Genomic DNA, 22,500 nt, shown 5'->3' with positions numbered 1-22,500 from the left:
TGCTTAACCATTTTAAACCAGTGACTTAGATTCTGAGTTGGCAATAGAACCATGAACAAGGTTCACTATTCGTTGACTTGAAGTAGCCGCTTGCTGCTGCCTTGGTGGACTAAGGGCAGTCCATTTGCAGTTAGCGAGCTGCTCAGACATTGGAACTGGATTCTTTTCTACAAACATAAGAAACGTAATTGATTCTTAAAAATTGTATTTTTTTTTTATTCTGACTTAGATTCTGAATTGCCAACAGAACCATGAACAAGGTTCACCATTCATCAACTTGAAGTGAAGGTGTCGCTTGCTTTCTACTTCTGCCTTGATGGGCCAAGAGAGGTTCATTCGAAGTTGGCGAGCGGCTCAAGCACTGGGACTGGATTCTCCATGAACACATTAGCAATGCAATATTTAATATTCAATTACATTTTTGTAGTCCTAATTTTTTTAAACCACTGACTTAGATTCTGAGTTGCCAACAGAACCATGAACAAGTTTCACTATTCATCGTCTTGAAGCGAAGGTGCCTGTTGCCTTCTACTACTGCCTTGATGGGCCAAGGGAGGTCCATTCAAAATGAAAGAGCTGCCCAAACACTGGGACTGGATTCTCTATGAACATATTAGAAATGTATTTTTAGAAAATTAGAACACTAAAAAAAAAAAAAAAATTAGAACATTAAAAATTTTTGAATTTAATTGATTAAATTGTTTTTTGAATTCAGAGAGCTGCCCAAACACATGGACACAGACGTTTACATTTAATTATTAAATTGTAATTTTTTTTTTATTCTGAATCTTTTAAAATAATTGACTTAGAGTTTGAGTTGTCAACAGAACCATGAACAAGGTTCACTATCAGTTGACTTGAAAGTGAAGGTGCCTGTTGCCTTCTACTGCTGCCTTGGACCAAGGGAGGTCCAAGAAAAGTGGACAAGCTGCCCAAACACTGGAGCTGGATACCCTATTAAACACAATATAAAGTTAAGTTTAATTGATTATTAAATTGTATTTTTTTTTTTATTCTTAAATCTTTTAAACCACCGACTTAGATTTTGAGTTGCCAACAGAACCATGAACAAGGTTCACCATCAGTTGACTTGAAGTGAAGGTGCCTGTTTTCTACTGCTGCCTTGGACCAAAGAAGGTCCAAGCAAAGTTAACGAGCTGCCCACAAACAATGGGGCTGGATTCTTTATGAACACATTAGAAATTTAAATTTGATTATTAAATTGTATTTTTTTATTCCTAATCTTTTAAACCACAGACTTAGATTTTGAGTTGTCAACAGAACCATGAACAAGGTTCACCATCAGTTGACTTGATCTTCTGAATGCATCCATAAGCAGTCATTCACTACATTTAAGCATTACGACTCCCATCCTGGAGGCCCGTGTGCATTTTTGCATGCCTACATTGAGTATTAAGTCAAAATGGTGTTTTGGTTTTAAGTGTTAAGTTTTTATTTACCACCAAGGGGCAGCAACAAAAGTCATGCTCTTAATTCTAACAGAGCTATGTGTCTACTTCGTATTTAAAAAAGGTGCCCAAGAAAATGTGTGAATGCTGAGGTTTAGATCCCCAAGTTATGAATTGATAGTCCCCTCAGTGAACCAACAATTCATCCTTCCAAAAAAAAATCTTAAAGAAAACCCAACTAATGATCACGGAGATTAGAAAAAGTTTTTCTGCTTTTACAGCAGGCAACGCAAGAAGGCATATGATTTGGGAGACTGAATTTCAAGTATTTTTCAGTAAAAACCAGTTTTATAATACCGTGTGGTCAAAACTGGGCCAACATCTTTTGCTCTATTAAAAAAGGACAAGGTCTTGAGGAACACACAAAATTGTTGGTTCTCAGTTTACTCCGAGTCTAACCATGTACTCAGTCTACCAAAATATTCTGGGCATCCGAGTTCCACAACCATTAGCGTTCCATACAAAGTCCTCAAAAAAATTAATAAAAAAAATAAAGTGTGAACTGGTCAAGCAACCACCAATAATAAAGTTCAGGAAGAAAATGCCACACGTTAGCTATAACCAAACAGTAATGCCAAGATTTAAAAAAGGTTAAGCAGGCAATTTTTGGTCGTGCTCATCGCACAAAACAAAAAAAAATTGCCTTCAAAGTCCTTTATAAAACCCTAACACGGCAATGACATTCTTCCTGCCAATTCGTAGCGCCCATCAGGGAAACATACAAAATGAAAAAAGTAATAAAAAAAAAATAAACAAAGGAATAATAATCTCAAAGCAATTTATTACGTTTCCAATTAAATTCATAATTGGCCTAAATACTGTTTCTGGTCTCATAGGGAATGTTTGAACAGTACATTATGGGTCGTCTGCAAAAGGGATATTTTTAATGAAAATTTTCTCTTTTTTTGCACATTTTTTCCCCCCGACTGCCACAAAATTAAACTTCCATACTAAAAACTTTGCAAAGTAGCTGTTCCCTTAAAAAAAAAAAAAAGTCAGTTACCTATGAACAGTGGAGGTAGCCACCATGTGGGCAGGGATAAATGTATAAAGTGACAGCATCACTAAAATTTGGCAAGGCTTTTTTTTGTAGGTATTTAATAAAATGGCTTCCTTAAGTGTCTATAGGTAACCAGTTTAATTTAAAATGCACAGTGTGTAAAAAAAACAAACAAAAAAAAACATTTAATCAAGGCAGGGCAAAAGAAAAACATTTGTTTGAAAACTTAAATAGAAGTCAACGAGTTGTAGTTTGAAAACCAGATGAAAAATTTAAAAAAAAATTCTAAAAAAAAAATGCATCGTTACGACCCAAGACAATGACAGCCAAACTATTTAAAAAAATTAAAAAAAAAGTAAAAAAAAAAAAAAATCGTCATCTTTATAACCTTACCGATCAGCGCTGCACATATCCCTTTTTTTAAATTGTCATTTTCCATTTTGGGTTGTTTGTGGTAGACTTGATACATTGTTTCTAACACAAGCACTGGTATAGTCATATCAAAAAATAGTGCAAAATTTAAATATTTATATAAATAATCCTAAAACTGCTGTTTTTCTCTCTCGCCATTATACAACACACTTTTTGAGTTGGCACTCAAAACAAAACCCCCCACCCCCCCACAAAAAAAAAAAAAAAAAAAATCCGTTTGCTCTTTAAAACTTTTTTTTCTGATGCAAACATCCCAAAAATGTATAGGCCCTTTTCGAATACAAAAATACACTTCCCCCCTCACTCATACTTTTTCTCTTTTATATATATATATAATATATTGCAAGACTTTTAAACAAATAGTTTTTTTGTGCAAATATTTCAGGATTTGTTTTCCTTAATGTTAAGTGAGCTATTAAGAAAAAAAAAATATATATAGATATAAGTTGGGTGGGGGGTATATAGGAATAAGCATACGCTGCTCTGCTTTAAAAAAAATTAAAATTAAAAAAAAAAAAAAAAAAAAAAAAAAAAAAAAAAGAGCAACGGAGTTGAAGGATTTTTTTTCAAGACATAGCTAAACAAACATTTTTTCAAGCTTTTCGCTTGTGCATTCAAACCAGACATAACAGGTAAATATTTATACAGCAAGAGGAGAACAAAAAGGGAAAAAAAAATTAAAAAAAAAAAAAAAAAAGCTTTCCCCTTTTACCCCGACTTCCCCTTCAAAGTTTTTTTTTTTTTTTTTCTGGTGCCCAAAAAGTTGCCAGACATACGCACAACAAAGTGGTATTGAGGGCCGAACTGACAACAAAAGACGGACCAGCTAGAAGTGCAGTGTTTATTGAATTGTTTTTCTCTTTTTTTTACGTTCTGTCTTTTTTCCTCTCAATTCTCTAAAACAGCTGTCCTTTTTGCTTGTCCTTATCTTTGCTCCTCATTGATGTGCTGTCGTGACCATTGCTTTGCAAGTGTAGTCTGTTGTGTTCCAATATGGAGGGCGTGCCCATGTTTTGCTGCTGGTGCTGGTAAAAAGAGGATCCTGGGTAGTGACCTATGACCTCGCTGTAAGTGGGGGGAGGGCCCTCCATCCTGCCGTAGGAAGTGGCGCTCACTCCGGAGTTGCTGCTGGGCGGGCAGGGGCCTCCGTAGACGGAGCTGTCGATTAAGTCACTGTCGAAGATTGTTCGGTTGGGGGGAGCCCGCACGGATTCTCGGTTCAGTTCCATCTGCTGCTCGGGGTCGCGGAGCTGCAGCGTGCAGGGCCCCTGGTAAGGCGGTGGTTCCTCGCCGTCCGATAGGGAGATGGTGGGCGGAAGGTCGATCTCGTGCTGTAGGTACGGGTAGGTGGGCTGGAAACGGCTGAAGCGATCTCGCTGGAGGAAGGGTGGGATGCTGAGTCTGTCCGAGGGTCTGGGTGTGTATATGTGCTGTAGGGTTACAGGAAAACGATCCAGATTATTTTGGAGGGCTTGCATAAACAATACAAATGGTCAACACAGAAGCCATAGACCCACGCCTAAACCTCGTGGACAGCCTTCCCAGAAGAGTTGACGCCATTATAAGCTGCAAAGAGCGGGCCAACTCAATATTGAACCTTACGGACTAAGGCACTGTTAAAGTTCATGTGCATGTAAAGGCTTTCCAGGATTTCTCCAGAGCCTCTCCCATCCTCTGGAACTCGTTACCTCAACCTGCCCGGCTATCCCCTACTCTTGCTACCTTCAGGCAATCCCTGAAAACTCATCTCTTCAGGAAAGCCTATCACGTCTCCAACTAATCTACCACTTCCAACAGCTCATTCCCCACAGTTACAACCTTCTGTACCACCTGCCCCACCCTATTAGATTGTAAGCTCTTCTGAGCAAGGCCCTCTTAATCCTCTTGTATTATAACTGTATTGTCTCCCTTTTATATTGTAAAGTGCTACGTCAACTGTTGGCACCATATAAATCCTGTATAATAATAAAAAGGCACGTGTCCCAATACTTTTGGCAATATACTGTATGTGCGAATTGGATGTGGTTTTCACCTCATTCAATTTTCATGACATGCAAGGGTGACCGGCTCTCAAATCACACATGTCCTGGGCGGCTGCAGTGCAGAGTCCAAAAGGGTCCTGAGGGTTTTTTGAGAAAAATTCAGGCAAAAATTCAGGCAAAAATTCAGGCAAAAATTCAGGCAAAAATTCAGGCAAAAATTCAGGCAAAAATTCAGGCAAAAATTCAGGCAAAAATTCAGGCAAAAATTCAGGCAAAAATTCAGGCAAAAATTCAGGCAAAAATTCAGGCAAAAATTCAGGCAAAAATTCAGGCAAAAATTCAGGCAAAAATTCAGGCAAAAATTCAGGCAAAAATTCAGGCAAAAATTCAGGCAAAAATTCAGGCAAAAATTCAGGCAAAAATTCAGGCAAAAATTCAGGCAAAAATTCAGGCAAAAATTCAGGCAAAAATTCAGGCAAAAATTCAGGCAAAAATTCAGGCAAAAATTCAGGCAAAAATTCAGGCAAAAATTCAGGCAAAAATTCAGGCAAAAATTCAGGCAAAAATTCAGGCAAAAATTCAGGCAAAAATTCAGGCAAAAATTCAGGCAAAAATTCAGGCAAAAATTCAGGCAAAAATTCAGGCAAAAATTCAGGCAAAAATTCAGGCAAAAATTCAGGCAAAAATTCAGGCAAAAATTCAGGCAAAAATTCAGGCAAAAATTCAGGCAAAAATTCAGGCAAAAATTCAGGCAAAAATTCAGGCAAAAATTCAGGCAAAAATTCAGGCAAAAATTCAGGCAAAAATTCAGGCAAAAATTCAGGCAAAAATTCAGGCAAAAATTCAGGCAAAAATTCAGGCAAAAATTCAGGCAAAAATTCAGGCAAAAATTCAGGCAAAAATTCAGGCAAAAATTCAGGCAAAAATTCAGGCAAAAATTCAGGCAAAAATTCAGGCAAAAATTCAGGCAAAAATTCAGGCAAAAATTCAGGCAAAAATTCAGGCAAAAATTCAGGCAAAAATTCAGGCAAAAATTCAGGCAAAAATTCAGGCAAAAATTCAGGCAAAAATTCAGGCAAAAATTCAGGCAAAAATTCAGGCAAAAATTCAGGCAAAAATTCAGGCAAAAATTCAGGCAAAAATTCAGGCAAAAATTCAGGCAAAAATTCCACCTGAACCGGTGAACAGAAATGCACCGGATGCAGAGCTGAAAACCACGGGCGCACATATGCGAACCTGGCCTAAGGGTTTACAACCACTTTAAAAAGGAGACCCAACATTAGGGATATTTGCTAATGAAATACTTCCTGGCATTACCTTCTACAGAGAGAACTTCCCCTAAAAAAAAAAAAAAAAAAACAAAAAAAAAAAAAAAAAAAAACGCATTTGCTTGGATGGAGCCACCCTTGTTCAAGCACCAAGTTAGGAGCCACCCAAAACCTAAGCAGTCCAGGCCAATTGGTCTCTCTCCAGCTAACAAGATCATTGTGGCTGTTTTTAGGTTAAAGAATGTGAAGTCTATTTCTTCTTCCTCTCGTGTGTGGTAGACTTCATGAGATAATGGGATTGTCAAACAACCAGAGCCCACCAGTATCCATAAGGATGTCCCCTCTTCAATACCATTAGAAAAATACATACAAACAATGCTAAACACTAACACTGATAAGATCTTACACATACCTAAAATACATTGAGATAACTTTCCCAGAAAATGCCAATTAACCCCCCCCCCCCCCATGTATGGGAAACAAAAAACAAAAAAACAAAGACTGAATTGGTTTATAACTATTAGGTCAATAACATTTTACGTTCATTTGAGCAGACCCCCCCACCTCTGATCAAAGCATTCAGTGGACCATCTTACCTCTGCTACACCGTTTCCTGAAACTGTGCTGTCCGAAGGCCACAGGCTTCCTTCCTGCAACAAATTAAAAAAAACACACCTGTATGAGCATCTCATGAACCTTTGATTGTTCCCGACTCAGGAAACAGACTGACGGGTCAGATACTCTTTACAGCAAGATGAGACATTTAATGGACATGGGCATGCAAATTTTCTCCTCCTCCATAAAAACACGCTAGGCTAGATTTTTTTTTTATCCCCCCCCCCCAGGCAGGTGCTAACTGCTCATTTTGTCTTGGGGCAGGAATAGGCAAGCTTGGCACTCCATCATGCCTTTGCCTCTAGGAGCCATATCTGTCAGTCTTGCAATACAGCAAGGGATTTGTAGTTTCACCATAGCTTGAATGCCAAGGTTTCCTACACTTGGTCTAGGGCAGTGGTCTCCAAACTGCAGCCCAAGGGCCGGATGTGACTCTTTGCTTGCCTTCATCTGGCCCTTGGTGCATTATTCTTTCCATTGACACCAATTATGGGACACCATATTACTTCTGATAGAAATCACTATAGCCTCTCGCCCCACACCAGCGATGGGGCAACTATAGCCTCTCGCCCCACACCAGCGATGGGGCAACTATAGCCTCTCGCCCCACACCAGCGATGGGGCAACTATAGCCTCTCGCCCCACACCAGCGATGGGGCAACTATAGCCTCTCGCCCCACACCAGCGATGGGGCAACTATAGCCTCTCGCCCCACACCAGCGATGGGGCAACTATAGCCTCTCGCCCCACACCAGCGATGGGGCAACTATAGCCTCTCGCCCCACACCAGCGATGGGGCAACTATAGCCTCTCGCCCCACACCAGCGATGGGGCAACTATAGCCTCTCGCCCCACACCAGCGATGGGGCAACTATAGCCTCTCGCCCCACACCAGCGATGGGGCAACTATAGCCTCTCGCCCCACACCAGCGATGGGGCAACTATAGCCTCTCGCCCCACACCAGCGATGGGGCAACTATAGCCTCTCGCCCCACACCAGCGATGGGGCAACTATAGCCTCTCGCCCCACACCAACGAAGGAGCACTATTCCTTCCACTAACAATGGGGCACTATTCATCCCACTACTACCAATGATAGGGCATTGGTTACATCCACTGACAGCAGAACATTTCCTACTTTCACTGGGCAAAGTCCGGCTGATCACTGGTCCTACATTCTACATGGGGACGTCACAGAGACCATGACCAAATGAGCGGCATAGAGGAACCACTTCCTGCGATTTGTTGTAAAGCAGGGAGGAAGCCTGCGGGAGCATGGCATAAGACTTTCACTTACTTTTTACCCCCCCGGACTAAATGAACAGGTAACCCTTGCACTGCAGAAAAGGTAACCTACATAGTAATTTTTTGACTGCGGACTTTAGTTCAGCTTTAATAAAAATTTTGCCCAATGCCACGAGCGCAGCACTGGTAGAGTTTGAAGATGACCGTACCCATAGAGTTTTGAGCTGGACATTAAACAAATGGAAAGCTGCAGGAATTTAGAACACATACAAACTCCAAAAGAAATCTAACAAATGTCAGAAGGCCATTGCTGGTAACGGCAACGCAAATCAGATGTTTGTGAACAGCATTACATTACCCTAAACACCCAAAAAACTTAACTATCAACTATGGTTTCATTCAATCTACCACACAAAATTGCTATCAAATCCCGACATTGGGTCCTTATGAATCGATTGGCCGAAGCCTATGCGCAACAGGCTGCAAAGAACTTCCTTACCGAAGACAGGTTCTCTTCTCGCCTCCTCCCTTGGCTGTGTCGGTGAATGAACGATCGTGCTGAAAGCTTGTAGTGATTTAGGAGACACGTTATTACCACGACCATAACCATCATGACCACCACAATGATGATTATCTGAACGAACTCCAGCTCCGCTGCAAAAAAGAAAAAAAAAAAAAAAAATAGATTACTCAACCGTTCAGTTTATAGACACCAAGCATCATAAAAGTGAATACAAAATTAAGTAATGATTTGATAAACAGATCTATTGTAGGTTTAGCAAGAGTCAGTCCGCTCATTTGTATGGAGTCTTTACTGCTTTGTTTTTAGCCAATTCCACAACTGTCTACTGGAATCCTCTGCATTGCTGGAGGACTCTGCTCCATCTTACGCTACTCTCCTAAAATACTCTACACTGATGGAGAACTCTGCTCCTTCCTCCATCTAACTCTACTGAAATACTTTGAGGTCTCCACCCTTTCCACTAGCCAAGGTACTTTACAACACAAGTAAACAGTTGGCCAGCCCAGACTGACACCATGGGGGGGGGGAACTTTTAACTGCCTAGGTTGGAATGCACTCATTTCGGGGAATGCTGGGGTTTCCGAAAGCCCTTTAAAAAACTTCCACAGACAAAACCGATGTATAGACAATATAAGCATGCTTGTAAATGGTACACATCAATTCAAATAGATATCCTACATATGCAACCACCATCTTTGGTCCATGGTCAACTTGAGCGCCAGCCTGAAGCTAGAGGGTTACACTGACCTTAGAAAAGGTGCTTTGTTACAATATCCAGACACTGAAAGCCTGCCAACTCCAACACTATAAACACAGGCGTCTGGGAGAGTTGGTGATAACCCATCTAATCATTAACCAATAAAAGAAAAAACAGCATTTGTTGCCAAACTGTAAAGACACGACATTTAAAAGCTCTTACAATTTAACTCATACATATGTAATATAAATAGAAAAAAAAAACAAAAAACCTTGAGCTATACAAGCTGCCAAACTGGAATCCCTTTTCCCTAAAGATTCTCCAGTCAAGAGTCACACATTTGAAAGAGAACATAACGTGGCTTTCAATCAAAATTTAATTTTAAACTTCGCAAGTCCATAAAGCAGGGTTTCTCAACCTGGGTTCCATTCAACACTAGGGTTCCTCCAGAGGTCAACAAGGGGTTCCTTGAGAAATTTCTGTCTCTGATATGCAACCACTGACACCATTGATCGGTTTTAGTTCTCTGTAAAGAGGGGAATGCTTCCCAATGACCACTAATGCAGGAAGCTTTCTTCCCAGTGACCACCAGAATACAACTGAGCTGTAGATATAGTGACTATTGCCAGGGGTTCTGAGATCAGAAAGTCCTTTTACAAAGGATTTTATTAATACTCAATTCATTAAAGCCAGTTAGATGGTAACATTATATGTTGATCAAGAACAATTAAGGAAGATATGCATGTTCAAGGCTCACCGCCTCATAGCAATAAAAGATTCTAAAGTCACTAGTCGAGTCAACTTGGAAAATTCTAACTACAGTATATAATGAGTAGGAGCGAAGGCATCCAAACATACAGCTGAATGCTGCTAGACATAACTGATCTGTAGATACACATGTAGGCAAGAATGCAGAAAAAAAAAAAAAAAAAAAAAAAAAAAAAAAAAAAGGAGGAAAGGTGCCATTACTGTAACCATCCCAACCAGGGACAATTCCTGGTGTCCTTATAAGCATTATAGAATAAATGAGTCGAATAAAAACAGAAAATGGCAGGAGTGAGGAAAGAAAGAGCGCTAGAAGTAAAAGAGGAAAGGACAAGAGTCCACAGGGTGTGCATCAGAAGAGCACCAAATCGAGCGAAGCATATCGTTAATCTGGAAGGTTGGGTTTGTGCAATCCAAGGTTGCCAGACTCGAAGACATTTTTCATGGGTGTCTGAAAGTATAGCCGTCAGCTTCTAAATTTACCATATCATTCATTCGGTTTCTGACCGCTTCAAAAGCCAAAGTATAGGGGGTTTCCAAACCCTCACACAATAGTTCATTTAGTTGCAGTAAAGAGATGCAAGATCAGAAAGTTATTTTTAAGGGTACCTCCATTATAAAAAAAATTTAAGAAAGGCTGCTCTAGTGTGCTATAACTCAATGTAAGCACCTACAGAGGAGGCGTCTTATGCAACCGCCATCAGGGAGAGTCCTTAGACCAGGGCTTCTCAACTATGGTTCCTAGGGGTTCCTTGAGCAAAAAGCAATTTCTGCCTCAGATACGTTCCCGCTGACACCACTTCTCTTTAGTTATTTGTAAAGGGACAATTCTTCCCACTGATCAACGTAAGGGATATTCTTCTCACTGATCACCAACGTAAGGGACATTCTTCTCACTGATCACCAACGTAAGGGATATCCTTCCCACCAATCACCAATGTAAGGAACATTCTTCCCACTGATCACCAATGTAAGGAACATTCTTCCCACTGATCACCAATGTAAGGAACATTCTTCCCACTGATCACCAATGTAAGGAACGTTCTTCTCACTGATCACCAATGTAAGGAACATTCTTCTCACTGATCACCAATGTAAGGAACATTCTTCCCACTGATCACCAATGTAAGGAACATTCTTCCCACTGATCACCAATGTAAGGAACATTCTTCTCACTGATCACCAATGTAAGGAGCATTCTTCCCACTGATCACCAATGTAAGGAACATTCTTCCCACTGATCACCAATGTAAGGAGTATTCTTCCTAATGACCATCACACTAATGTATCATGAGTTGTAGCTATATTACCAGGGGTTCCCCAAGACCAGAAAGCCATTTCAAGGGTTCCTCTGCCAGTGGTCCCCAAACTATGGCTCTTTGCCTGCCTTTATCTGGCCCTTGAGGCATTTCTCCTGCCACTGAACAATGAGGTACAATTTCTGACAAGGACACCAACAGGGCACTATTCCTCCTACTAACACCAAAGATGGGGCAGTATGCCTTCCCCCAATACCAAAGAGGAGGCATTGTTTACTCTCACTGGCCAGAGTCTGCCCCCCCCCCCCCCTAAAGTCTGAACAGTAAACTGGCCCTTTGTTAAAAAAGGTTGGAGACCCCTGCTCTGTGTTGAAGGTTGAGAAAGGCTGCCATACCACCTGCCATTCGTTTGTATGAACCCACCAAAATCTACACCCCCCCCCCCCAATTTTTTTTTTTAATTCCCTAGAAGAAATCCACTGTTCTGCTGACATGTTACAATCTGATCACACAAGCTAAGAAGCAATTGTGCAGATATAGATTCAATACATTTATGGAGAACTAAAGGTCAAAAGCTATTAAAAAAAAAAAAAAAAAAAAAAAAAAAAAAAAGGGGATCTATCCATCTCTAGGAGCAGGCTCTCAACCTTTTAACCCTAGAGAAACCCCAAAAATTCTTCAAGGAACCCCTACTAAAACCTATTCATCAGGACTCAATAGGAACAATGCTCCTTATATTGGTGGGCAATAGGAAGAATGTCCCCCTTAAAGTGCTGCTCAGAATGCCACCCTTAAAAAGGTAGATAAAATATTTGGTGTCATGCTGCTGAACCTTCAACTCTGTAGGCATCAAATAGGTGGTTCATCAGCCACAGCTTAAGGAACCCTTAGCTACCTCTGGGGGAACCTCAGGGTTACACAGAACCCTGGCTGAGAATGGCTGCTCTAGAGGTATGTTGGAAAAAGTCCCTGATCCCAGTATCTGAAGATAACTGAACACTTTTAGACAATGCCCATTATAGAGCTGCATGTTATGCAAAGCAGCAATCCTTTTGGCAGGAGCAGTCGACACTTAAAATGGAGAAAGTTTTCCAGGGCCCGGCTTGGGGCAGGCCTGCATTCAATGTCTTTTTCATTACAGCTATGCAGCAAGACAGGCCACACACGGCAAAGTGCCACTAAGCCTATACTTAAGGACGAACACCAGGGTCCACGTAAGGCCGAGGCCTTTCTGCGGATACAATATTGTCATCGTCTAAGCTGCCCGATTGACTGGCTGCATTTAGAGGATTTCTACAGCTCTGGGTTTATAATATAAAAAAAAAAAAAAAAAAAAAAAACCTTCAATTTCCTTAAAACCAGGGACCTTTAGCGGGGGCCGGCAGGAGCTGCAGTCGCACAGTGCGGCGGTGATTAAAGCCTCTTATATGTTGGCAGTGGCTGTGGTTTGCTACTCTCTCAGAGTACATTTCACATGTAATTGCCCTGCCCTTGTCAGGCCGACCAGTGATTCACAGACTCGGAGCTGGCAGCGATATAAAGAGTCCTTTAATGTAGGATCCAGCCCTTGGGAGTGCGCTCCCCCTCCTCCCCTATAGCCGAGACAGCCTGGGAGCAGACACTACAAGTTCAGTACAGCTCGCCCCCTCAGCCTTGGCAAATAACTGCGTTAACAACCAGCCTCCTCAGTGTGCGACGGCGTCTCTGCTACATGCTTAGCCGCAGCAAACTGCTTTGGACTAAACCTGGGGTCTCAAGCCTTTGCAGTATGAGGGCCACATTATAAAAAAAAAAAAATTTTCTGTGGCCTCAAATCTATAAAATAAAATGTAAATATATTAACGCGATCCAAGAAATAACCTCCTATTACAAGCCCCCCCGAAGTTCTCCCATCACGTCAGAGCTCCCCCTTACCCCCGCAGACCAACTGATCAGATTCCTCAGTCTGAGAATATGCCATAAACCAGGGGGTCTCAAACTGGTGGCCCTCCAGCTGTTGCAAAACTACAAGTCCCCTGAGGCATTGCAAGGCTGACAGTTACAAGCCTGACTCCCACAGGCAGAGGCACGATGGGACTTGTAGTTTTGCATCAGCTGGAGGGCCGCCAGTTTGAGACCTCTGCATGAACTGGGCAAACTTTTCCTGCAACCCGAAAGTAAATTCAGACGCACAAAATTCCACGTATGCTCGGAAACAAGAGCCGCACTGGCTACTGAACTTCATTTTTCTCGGCTCGTCGTACGTGTTGTGCCTCACCGCATTCTTGACGTTCGGAATTTCCGACAATGGTGTGACCGTGTACATGCAAGACAAGTTTGAGCCAACATCCGTCGGAAATAAATCCATGGATTTTGTCGTCGGAATGTCCGATCGCGTGTACGCGGCATAAAAGTCAATTAAAGCTAGCAATACTCCCCGCAGATAACCACCAGTTGTGGAAGAGACTTCCACATCCCTATTGCCATGTGAAAAAATACCCTTCGCAGTTTAGGGTTAAACAGCTTCTCTTCCAGTCTCAATGTGTGGCTCGCCACACCCCCCCCCGTGCTCTTATGCCCCGTTCACACGATCGGATTTTCCAACAACAAAACCGTGGATTTTTTTCCCCAAAGTATGTTGGCGCCAACTTGTCTTGCATACACACGGTCACCAAACTGTTGGCCAAAAATTCCGAACGTGAGAACGCGGTGACATACAAAAGGTATGACAAGCCGAGCAAAAAGGATAGCCAGTGCGGCTCCTTCTGCTCGATTCAGAGCATGCATGAACTTTTGTGCGACGGACTTGTGTACACACGGTCGGACTTTCCGACAACAAGAAGTTTGGTCGTCGGAAAATTTGAGGACCTGCTCTCAAACATCTGTGCGGAAATTCCGACAGCAAATGTTCGATGGAGCCTACACACGGTCGGACTTTCCGACAACAACAAGCTCGGATCGAACATTTCCCGTCAGAAAATCTGATCATGTGTACGCGGCTTTACGCTCCTTGTGACTAAGCAGTTTTTTTTTTTTCTTATGCTGGGATCGCCATGGGAGGCATTCGTAAAAATCGCTATCATGTCCCCTCACAAAGTGTCTTTTCTCCAGCGAGAATAGATCTAGTGTTTGCAGTCTTGCCTCATAATTGAGGTCCTCCAGTCCCCTTATTTCGGTTTTGTTGCCCTTCTTTGGACTCTCTCCAGTTCCAGCACATCCCTTCTGAGGACAGGTGACCAGAACTGGGCAGAATAGTGCCAAATCAGGGCAGCCCCATTAGTACCAATTCGTGCCCCATCAGTGCAGTCTTTCCTCGTAATTGAGGTCCACCAGTCCCCTGATTAGGTTGGCCCACCCTTTGCAGCTATAACAGCTTCAACTCTTCTGGGAAGGCCGTCCACAAGGTTTAGGAGTGTCTATGGGAATGTTTGACCATTCTTCCAGAAGAGCATTTGTGAGGTCAGGCACTGATGTTGAATGAGAAGGCCTGGCTCGCAGTCTCCTCTCCAATTCATCCCAAAGGTGTTCCATCGTGTTGCGGTCAGGACTCAAACGCAAACTCGCTCATTTAAATATTTCAGGTTCTTATTTAGCGCCGTCAATTTACGCAGCGCTTTACATATACATTGTACATTCACATCAGTCCCTACCCTCAAGGAGCTTACAATCTAAGGTCCCCATCTCACATTCATACATACTAGGGACAATTTAGACAATCCAATTACCCTACCAGCATGTCGCTCATCCATGTCTTTACGGACCTTGCTTTGTGCACTGGTCCAAACTATTTGGTGGAAAGGGGAGGAATTATGGTGTGAGGTCCTGACCTCAACCCGACAGGACACCTTTGGAATGAATTTGAGCGGAGGTTGGGCTTGGCCCCTTTAGTCCAGTGAAGGGAACTCTTAAGGCGTCAGCATACCAAGACATTTTGGACAATTTCATGCTCCCAACTGTGTGGGAACAGTTTGGGACGGCCCTTCCTGTTCCAACATGACTGCGCACCAGTACACAAAGCAAGGTCCATAATGACATGGATGAGAGAGTTTGGGGTGGAGGAACGTGACTGGCCTGCACAGCCGGCTTCTGTCATATCAGCTGGCATACACAGGTTGAAAGTCGACCAAAGAAGTTATTGAACCGGCCGTTGCCGGCAGGTATACGACCTGTGTGTGTTTTTGGATGCTTATGAGAGACTTATCAAAAAGGTTTAGTCATCCGGCATTGTTAATTTAACCGTGAGCGCAGATTTTTTTGGGCTGGTCACCCGGCGATCGTGTCACGGGGGCCGCACTACGGGGAAGTGCCCATGTAAACGAGGCATTTCCCTGTTCTGCCTTGTGTCACGACAGAGATCCACTGCTCCCTGTCATTGTAAACAGTGATCGCTGTCATGCAAGTTGAAATCACTCCATAGGACACACTTAACCCTTCATCTCCCCCTAGTGATTAACCCCTTCACTGCCATTTACACAGTAAAAAAAAAGTCTACTTTTTAGCACTGACCGCTGTATAAATGACAATGGTCCCAAAATGGTGTCAAAAGTGTCCGATGTGTCTGCCATAATGTCGCAGACCCGGGGGGTAAAATAGATGAATAAAAATGCCATATAAACTATCCCCTATTTTGTAGACGCTATAACTTTTGCGCAAAGAGAGAGACAGAGACAGAGACAGAGACAGAGACAGAGACAGAGACAGAGACAGAGACAGAGACAGAGACAGAGACAGAGACAGAGACAGAGACAGAGACAGAGACAGAGACAGAGACAGAGACAGAGACAGAGACAGAGACAGAGACAGAGACAGAATTTTTTTTGGGGGGGGGGGGGATATTTTATTAAAGCAAAAAAATATTACTTTTCTTCAAAATTGTCGCTTTTTTGTTTATAGCGCAAAAAATAAAAACCACAAAGTGATCAAATAACACCAAAAGAAAGCTCTATTTGTAGAAAAAAAAAAAAAAAGGGACGTCAGTTTTGTTTGGGTGCAACGTTGCACAACCGCGCAGTCATCAATTAAAGTAACGAAATGCCGAATCGCAAAAAATGCTCTGGTCAGGAAGGGAGTAAAATCTTCCGGGGCTATATCGGTTAAATAATTTTAATTTACACTATACTGCATTATATATTAAAGTCAACAACTGGCATACTGATGTTTTATCATAGAGGAACCACAATTCTTTGATCGAATGCCTGGGAAATAAAAAAACGGACAAACGTAGTCAGTAGACCGACTTTTGGACAACCAGCGCACAGTTAAGATTACCCGACTGCCTGAAGTTCTCTAAATTATAACAAGGCATCATTTAACGATAAAGCAAGAGAGGGAGAGACTGTGGGACAGATAGACGCTTTGGTGAAATATGCCATCTCACGCCAGCCCATCGCCCTGCGGCAGGACAATGTAAACATTTGTATATCGCTACTCAGTGAAGCGTGGGCATCAGAGAGACTGGAATCAGAATCTAATCTTGTTAGCTCTGGCTGTCTGAGAGGAGAGAGACGAAAGAGGGGAAATCATTGGGATTCTGGTCAGTCCGCGCTCGCAACAGACGGTGATCCCATCAATTTCGCTTCTACAGGCCTTTTAAAGTTTGGTCCTCCTTTCGAGAAAAAAAAAAAAAAGCTACAGGAAATGAATTGGATTTGCCATGCAAAGAGATCTAGGGCAGCTCATTTTTTTTTTTTCCCCTCTGTCGTCTGCCAAAAGATTAGTAATTCTGTCCGACAGCACGTGATGCGCACGCCCCAAACGCAATAGTAACCGCAGGGCGACACCATTACTGCAGCTTCCTGGATCACCTCCCTGTCTGAGGAGCATGGCTGGGCATCGCCCGACTGGTTGACTGGTTAGGTCATCTATATGCCCTTTCTTGCCTACTGTATACCACCTAAAAAACGTGCAGAGCCTCGAAGCTGGACTCACTTAAGCTGCTGCTCCTTTCACTTTCAACTCCTGTGGTTTATGAAATTATAAGAATTTCAGTAGAAGTTTAGGCTACCTAACCCACCTTTAAAATGCTGCCTCTCTTTTGCACTTTTTTTTTTAATAAACACAAATGCAAATTTAAGTATCTTTATTCCACCAATTTTTCAATGTGGTCATGTGACGACAACCATCTTACAGTTGGAGGGAGGAACCTTACACCGCCCTCCACCCCCCCGGCAACACCTACAGCACAGGACGCCCGCGCGTGACGTCACTGCTCTATGGAATTCGGCTCTGTTATCAGCCCTGCACATTACAGAGGACCGGCCCCCTTTTTCTCTCTTCCCAATATTCACGATCTCTCGTGACGGATGTTTGGAGAGAATTCGTTTACATAGATTTTCTTCTTTTATATATGTTTAGCATCATATGGTGTGATAGTATGAAGCAACTATATATTGTTTTCAACAACATGCATTGTGTTCTTCAGCAGCTGCATTGTTTGATAGAGTGATCAAGTGGATCCTGAAGAAGCCCCTTTTTTTGGGTGAAACGTGTCAATCCATAGATGTTTGCATGCCGATTCTACTGTATACACTTAATGTTGATATCTGCAGCTGTGGACATATACTTTTATGGGAAAATATGTTTTTAATGTAATAAATTTTATGTAGGGTTTTTTTTTTAGTTTAATTTTGGGCATATAAACAACCACATTTCCCCCCCCATGACCCTTTTTAGGGTATGAGGAAATGTTTTACTCCCCCCCCCCCCCACCCCCCCCCCCCCCCCCCTCATTTTTCTATGTAGTAACGTGACTACAACTGTCTTGCAGCTAGGAGGGACCTCTTACCCTCCGATTACACCTAGAGCACCGGCCTGTGATGTCATTGCTCAATGGAATTCGGCCCTGCACATTAAAGAGGACCTGGGGGCTTTGCACATACGTTAAAAAAACGCGGGTATTTAAATTGCAATGTGAAAACCCCACCACCACTCTTTCACACCCCCCCCCCCCCCCTCCCCTTCGCCCTGTTCCCTTCCTATAATTACCCCACCTACAGGACTTAAGAGAAAACTTTATGTATCTGAGGCATTCAGACCAGGGTAAAGCTTTCCTTGTGAGGGTTCAACTGTATTCTTGTGATTCTAGTCACCCATATACTGACTGTTATTAGTTACCATTGACCGGTTAACTCTGCACTTTGATTGATGTATTTGTTGCCTCCTAGCGGTTTCTGGCACATGGCTCTCTCTATATCCACTTGATTTCGATGAGTGCTGGATATTTTAAAAGAATTTGCAAAAAAAAAAAAATAAAATAAAGTACATAATGATCTCTGTACAAACAAGGACTAATTCACTACATGACAGTAGGATCGTTGAGGCTTACAAAAATTTGCATAAATGTTGCATAGGTGCGGCATCTACCTTTTCTGTTTCTATCTTTTTATTCAATATTCAGAATTACAGTAAAGCATTATAGATTACCAATACAAAAGAGCGCATAAAAACGGCCCCGACAATAAACAGCGACCAAGAAGTCAACAATGACGACATGTTTTAAGGGTAAGGAATCAAGACCTTAATCCATGGAGATCCACCAGCGGGTATTAGGAACTGTGACAGTCAACTGTAAAAAATAAACTGGTTTTGAGAAACATTTATAGTTCTCAAATAGGCCAAACCACCCATGGGCCTTACGTCAGGCCAACTTTGTACATTGGGCAGAGGGGTCAAGCAGGACCGCTCCTACCCAACCCAACCACCGAGGCAAGCTAGAGACCTAATGGAATTATGAAAAAACAGTGACCTTTGTGTCAACAGTAGACTTTATCCTACCAACAAAAAAATCAATATATACTAAAATCTAAAATGTATAATAAAATCAATTGTAGCAACATCATATCCGCAGTATCTACATTTTATATCATGCTTAACTACTGAAAGCCCATTAGGTCTCCGTTAATTGAATTAATCTCTTTAGGAGCAGATTTATTCCCGTCCTTTTTTTCGGGAAAGAAATTTAATTTGCATGTTCTCTCCATCACAAATCCAGAAACAGAACGCTTCATTCCTCGTTTTAGAATAACATCTCTTCGTTAGAAACTGGACAATAGACTTGGTCAATAAATGGAGCTTTTTTTTGCATCTGAATCCAAGAGAACGTGTCTACTTTTATGCCTTTCAGTCCCTACTCATCTTTTCCCCCACATGCTACACTTTTCCCTTTCATGATTATTGTCCTCTACCTCTATCCGCACTAGAGGCTACTCGAAGGAAATTTCCTTCGCCCGTTCTCTTTGCAATTATTTTTAGAAACATAAAAGTCGTATCCCGCACGCCCATAACTGTTTACACTCATGTAAGTGTACCCCGTTGTGGATATTGACCTTTTTTGTGATTTCTTATATCAGAATATACACACACACTATATATATATATATATATATATATAAATTGTGGTGCAAAAAATGACAATATACAGTATAAAGAGAAATGTATACATCATATCCAAATGTAAATTGATAAAATAGAAGTCCTATATGGGTTATTTCAATAATTCTGGTACAAAAGTGAAAAAAAAAAAGTAATATATCAAAGGGCTACAATATAGTAATCAAAGATGGTTTTAGTAACATAGCTGATATATATATTTTTTTTATTGGTTGAATTAGATGGACGTGTCTTTTGAACCTAAAAACGTAATAAAATAAAAAATAAATACTGGCATCCTGCCTACTAAAGAAAAATCCAAATCCAACTTTAAAATATGAACAATTTACTTTGTGCCAAAGATAAATATGACACTTAAGACTGCACGGGATAGTTAAAAATTAAAGTAGTTTAAATAATTAAAATTGCAATCCCAAAGACCTCCGTTCATCAAATAGATCGTCCTCTGTCTGCACAATGTGCCAAAATGATTGATATTTATCTTTTTTGCAAGTATGGGACTTGCAAAAAAATTATTTATGCAAAAAAAAAAAAAATTAGCAAAATTAAAAATATTGATACCCTAAGAATTTTAAATGCTTTAAGATCAGTACAAGGGTTTTTTTATTTTTATCGAAAGCCTGATTTGATGACCGAATTGCCCTTCTGCTTTGCCCCCCCCCCTCAGTTCAAAGGGCAGTTTGAGGCGGCTTGCAATAGGCAGATGTATGTAATTCTTCTGAAGTGTGACTGTGGCAGCCAGGCGCAGGCAAGAGCCAGTCCCTTCCAGACAAGCGGAGGAGACCTATTTGCATAATGTCTAGACCGGTGGAACAGCTGCAGCTTGAAACATAAACAGCATCTCCGAGCGCCTGGGCACCTGAAGGCAACGCCCACCAGGTGAGTGCGACACAGGCGGCTAAACAATAAACGCTTTTCATTATCTCTTTACTTTTTCCTTTTAACCATTCGACCTCTGGCACAACACACAAATTAGGAAATAATTCTTTTTTTTACTTCCTCCATATTCAAAAACACAGCACGCTTCTTTAGGGGGGTGAGGCGGCAAGCCAAAAATACGTCGCCGGGCAGAAAAAAAAAAAAAAAAAAAAACGTTTCAAGCTCGGAGCCACGCGGTGAAGATGGATGACGGGTTCTGTGGGCACAAAAGTACTGAGTGCCAAAAGTAGGTAGATTTATAAATTTAGGCGATGGATTTATATTTGTGCTCCATATTTAACACCCAATAACGTTAAAGGTGAAGGCACGACAATCAAAATATGAGAAGATGCCTTGAGTGAAATACCGGGACCTGAAAATACCGGGACCTGAAAATACCGGGACCTGAAAATACCGGGACCTGAAAATACCGGGACCTGAAAATACCGGGACCTGAAAATACCGGGACCTGAAAATACCGGGACCTGAAAATACCGGGACCTGAAGTCTTCAATGGTTTTAACCCCCAAATGTTATTTTGAGTATTGCTAAAATTTTCTTCTTACACGGAGATCCTGGCAGTTTCGGCACTTCCTATTAAGCGTTGGAAAAGCTACGCCGCTGCCCGCCAAAAGCGTCTAATTTGCCGTACTCTTAGTCGCATACAGCAGCAGTGGCGTGGTCAGCCTACCCTTTAAGCTCCTTCAGTTGGTCATTGAGCTGCCCATCATTACTGGTACTTGTAAAGCTCCACGTAAATGAATGGCGCTATAGATTATACACTCACCGGACACCATTAGGTACACCTGTTCAATTGCTTAGTAACACAAATTGCTAATCGGCCAATCACATGGCAGCAACTCCATGCATTTATACATCTAGACGTGGTGAAGACTTGCTGAAGTTGAAACCGAGCATCAGAATGGGGGGAAAAAAGGGGGATTGAAGTGACTTTGGACGTGGCATGGTTGTTGGTGGCAGACGTGTGGGGGATGGGGTATCACCGGTTCAGGCTGGTGGTGGGGGTGTAATGGTGTGGGGGATGGGGTATCACCGGTTCAGGCTGGTGGTGGGGGTGTAATGGTGTGGGGGATGGGGCATCACCGGTTCAGGCTGGTGGTGGGGGTGTAATGGTGTGGGGGATGGGGTATCACCGGTTCAGGCTGGTGGTGGGGGTGTAATGGTGTGGGGGATGGGATATCACCGGTTCAGGCTGGTGGTGGGGTGTGTAATGGTGTGGGGGATGGGATATCACCGGTTCAGGCTGGTGGTGGGGGTGTAATGGGGTGGGGGATTGGGTATCACTGGTTCAGGCTGGTGGTGGGGGTGTAATGGTGGGGGGGGGGGGTTATTTTCTTGGCACACTTTGGGCCCCTTAGTACCAATTGAGCATTGTTTAATAACCACGGCCTACCTGAGTATTGTTGCTGACCATGTCCATCCCTTTATGACTACAGTGTCCCCATCTTCTGATGGCTCCTTCCAGCAGGATAATGCACCATGTCACAAAGCTCCAATCATCTCACCACTGGACAATGAGGTCCCTGTACTCCAATGGTCTCCACACTCACCACATCTCATCCAATAGAGCACCTTTGGAATGTGGTGGAAGGTGAAGACTCCCATCATGGATGTGCAGCCGACAAATCTGCAGCAACTGTGTGATGTTATCAGGTCACTATGGAGCAAAATCTCTAAGGAACGTTTCCAACACCTTGTTGTATCTCTGCCACCAAGAATGAAGGCCAAAAAGGGGGGGGTCCAACCCGCTACTAGCAAGGAGGACCTAATAAAGTGGCTGGTGAGTGTAAATTGTACATTCACATCAGTCCCTGCCCTTAAGGAGCTTGCAATCTAAGGTCCCCAACTCACATTTACACTAGGGCCAATTTAGACCGGAGCCAATTATCCTAACAGCTTATCTAGAGTGTGCGAGAAAACCGGAGTATTTAAAGGAAAC

At 42.3% G+C, this 22,500-nt stretch overlaps 1 protein-coding gene across 1 annotated transcript in view; it reads right to left on the bottom strand.

Moving 5' to 3' along the window:
- PMEPA1 (prostate transmembrane protein, androgen induced 1) overlaps positions 1-22,500 on the bottom strand; it is a 77,073-nt gene that overhangs the window by 2,301 nt on the left and 52,272 nt on the right. Inside the window, exons 2-4 of the mRNA XM_073607206.1 lie at positions 8,511-8,665; positions 6,748-6,801; positions 1-4,331 (exon numbers count right to left, since the gene is read on the bottom strand). The exon at positions 1-4,331 is cut by the window's left edge and continues 2,301 nt beyond it. Of these exons, the coding sequence (XP_073463307.1) occupies positions 3,798-4,331; positions 6,748-6,801; positions 8,511-8,665 (743 nt within the window). The 3' untranslated portion in view covers positions 1-3,797. The remainder of the gene's footprint in view (positions 4,332-6,747; positions 6,802-8,510; positions 8,666-22,500) is intronic.

The sequence above is a fragment of the Aquarana catesbeiana genome, linkage group LG12 (genome assembly GCF_042186555.1).
Source record: "Aquarana catesbeiana isolate 2022-GZ linkage group LG12, ASM4218655v1, whole genome shotgun sequence".
Lineage (NCBI taxonomy): Eukaryota > Metazoa > Chordata > Amphibia > Anura > Ranidae > Aquarana > Aquarana catesbeiana.
Note: the sequence above shows the minus strand (reverse complement) of the source record. Positions and strands in the feature narration are given on the sequence as shown.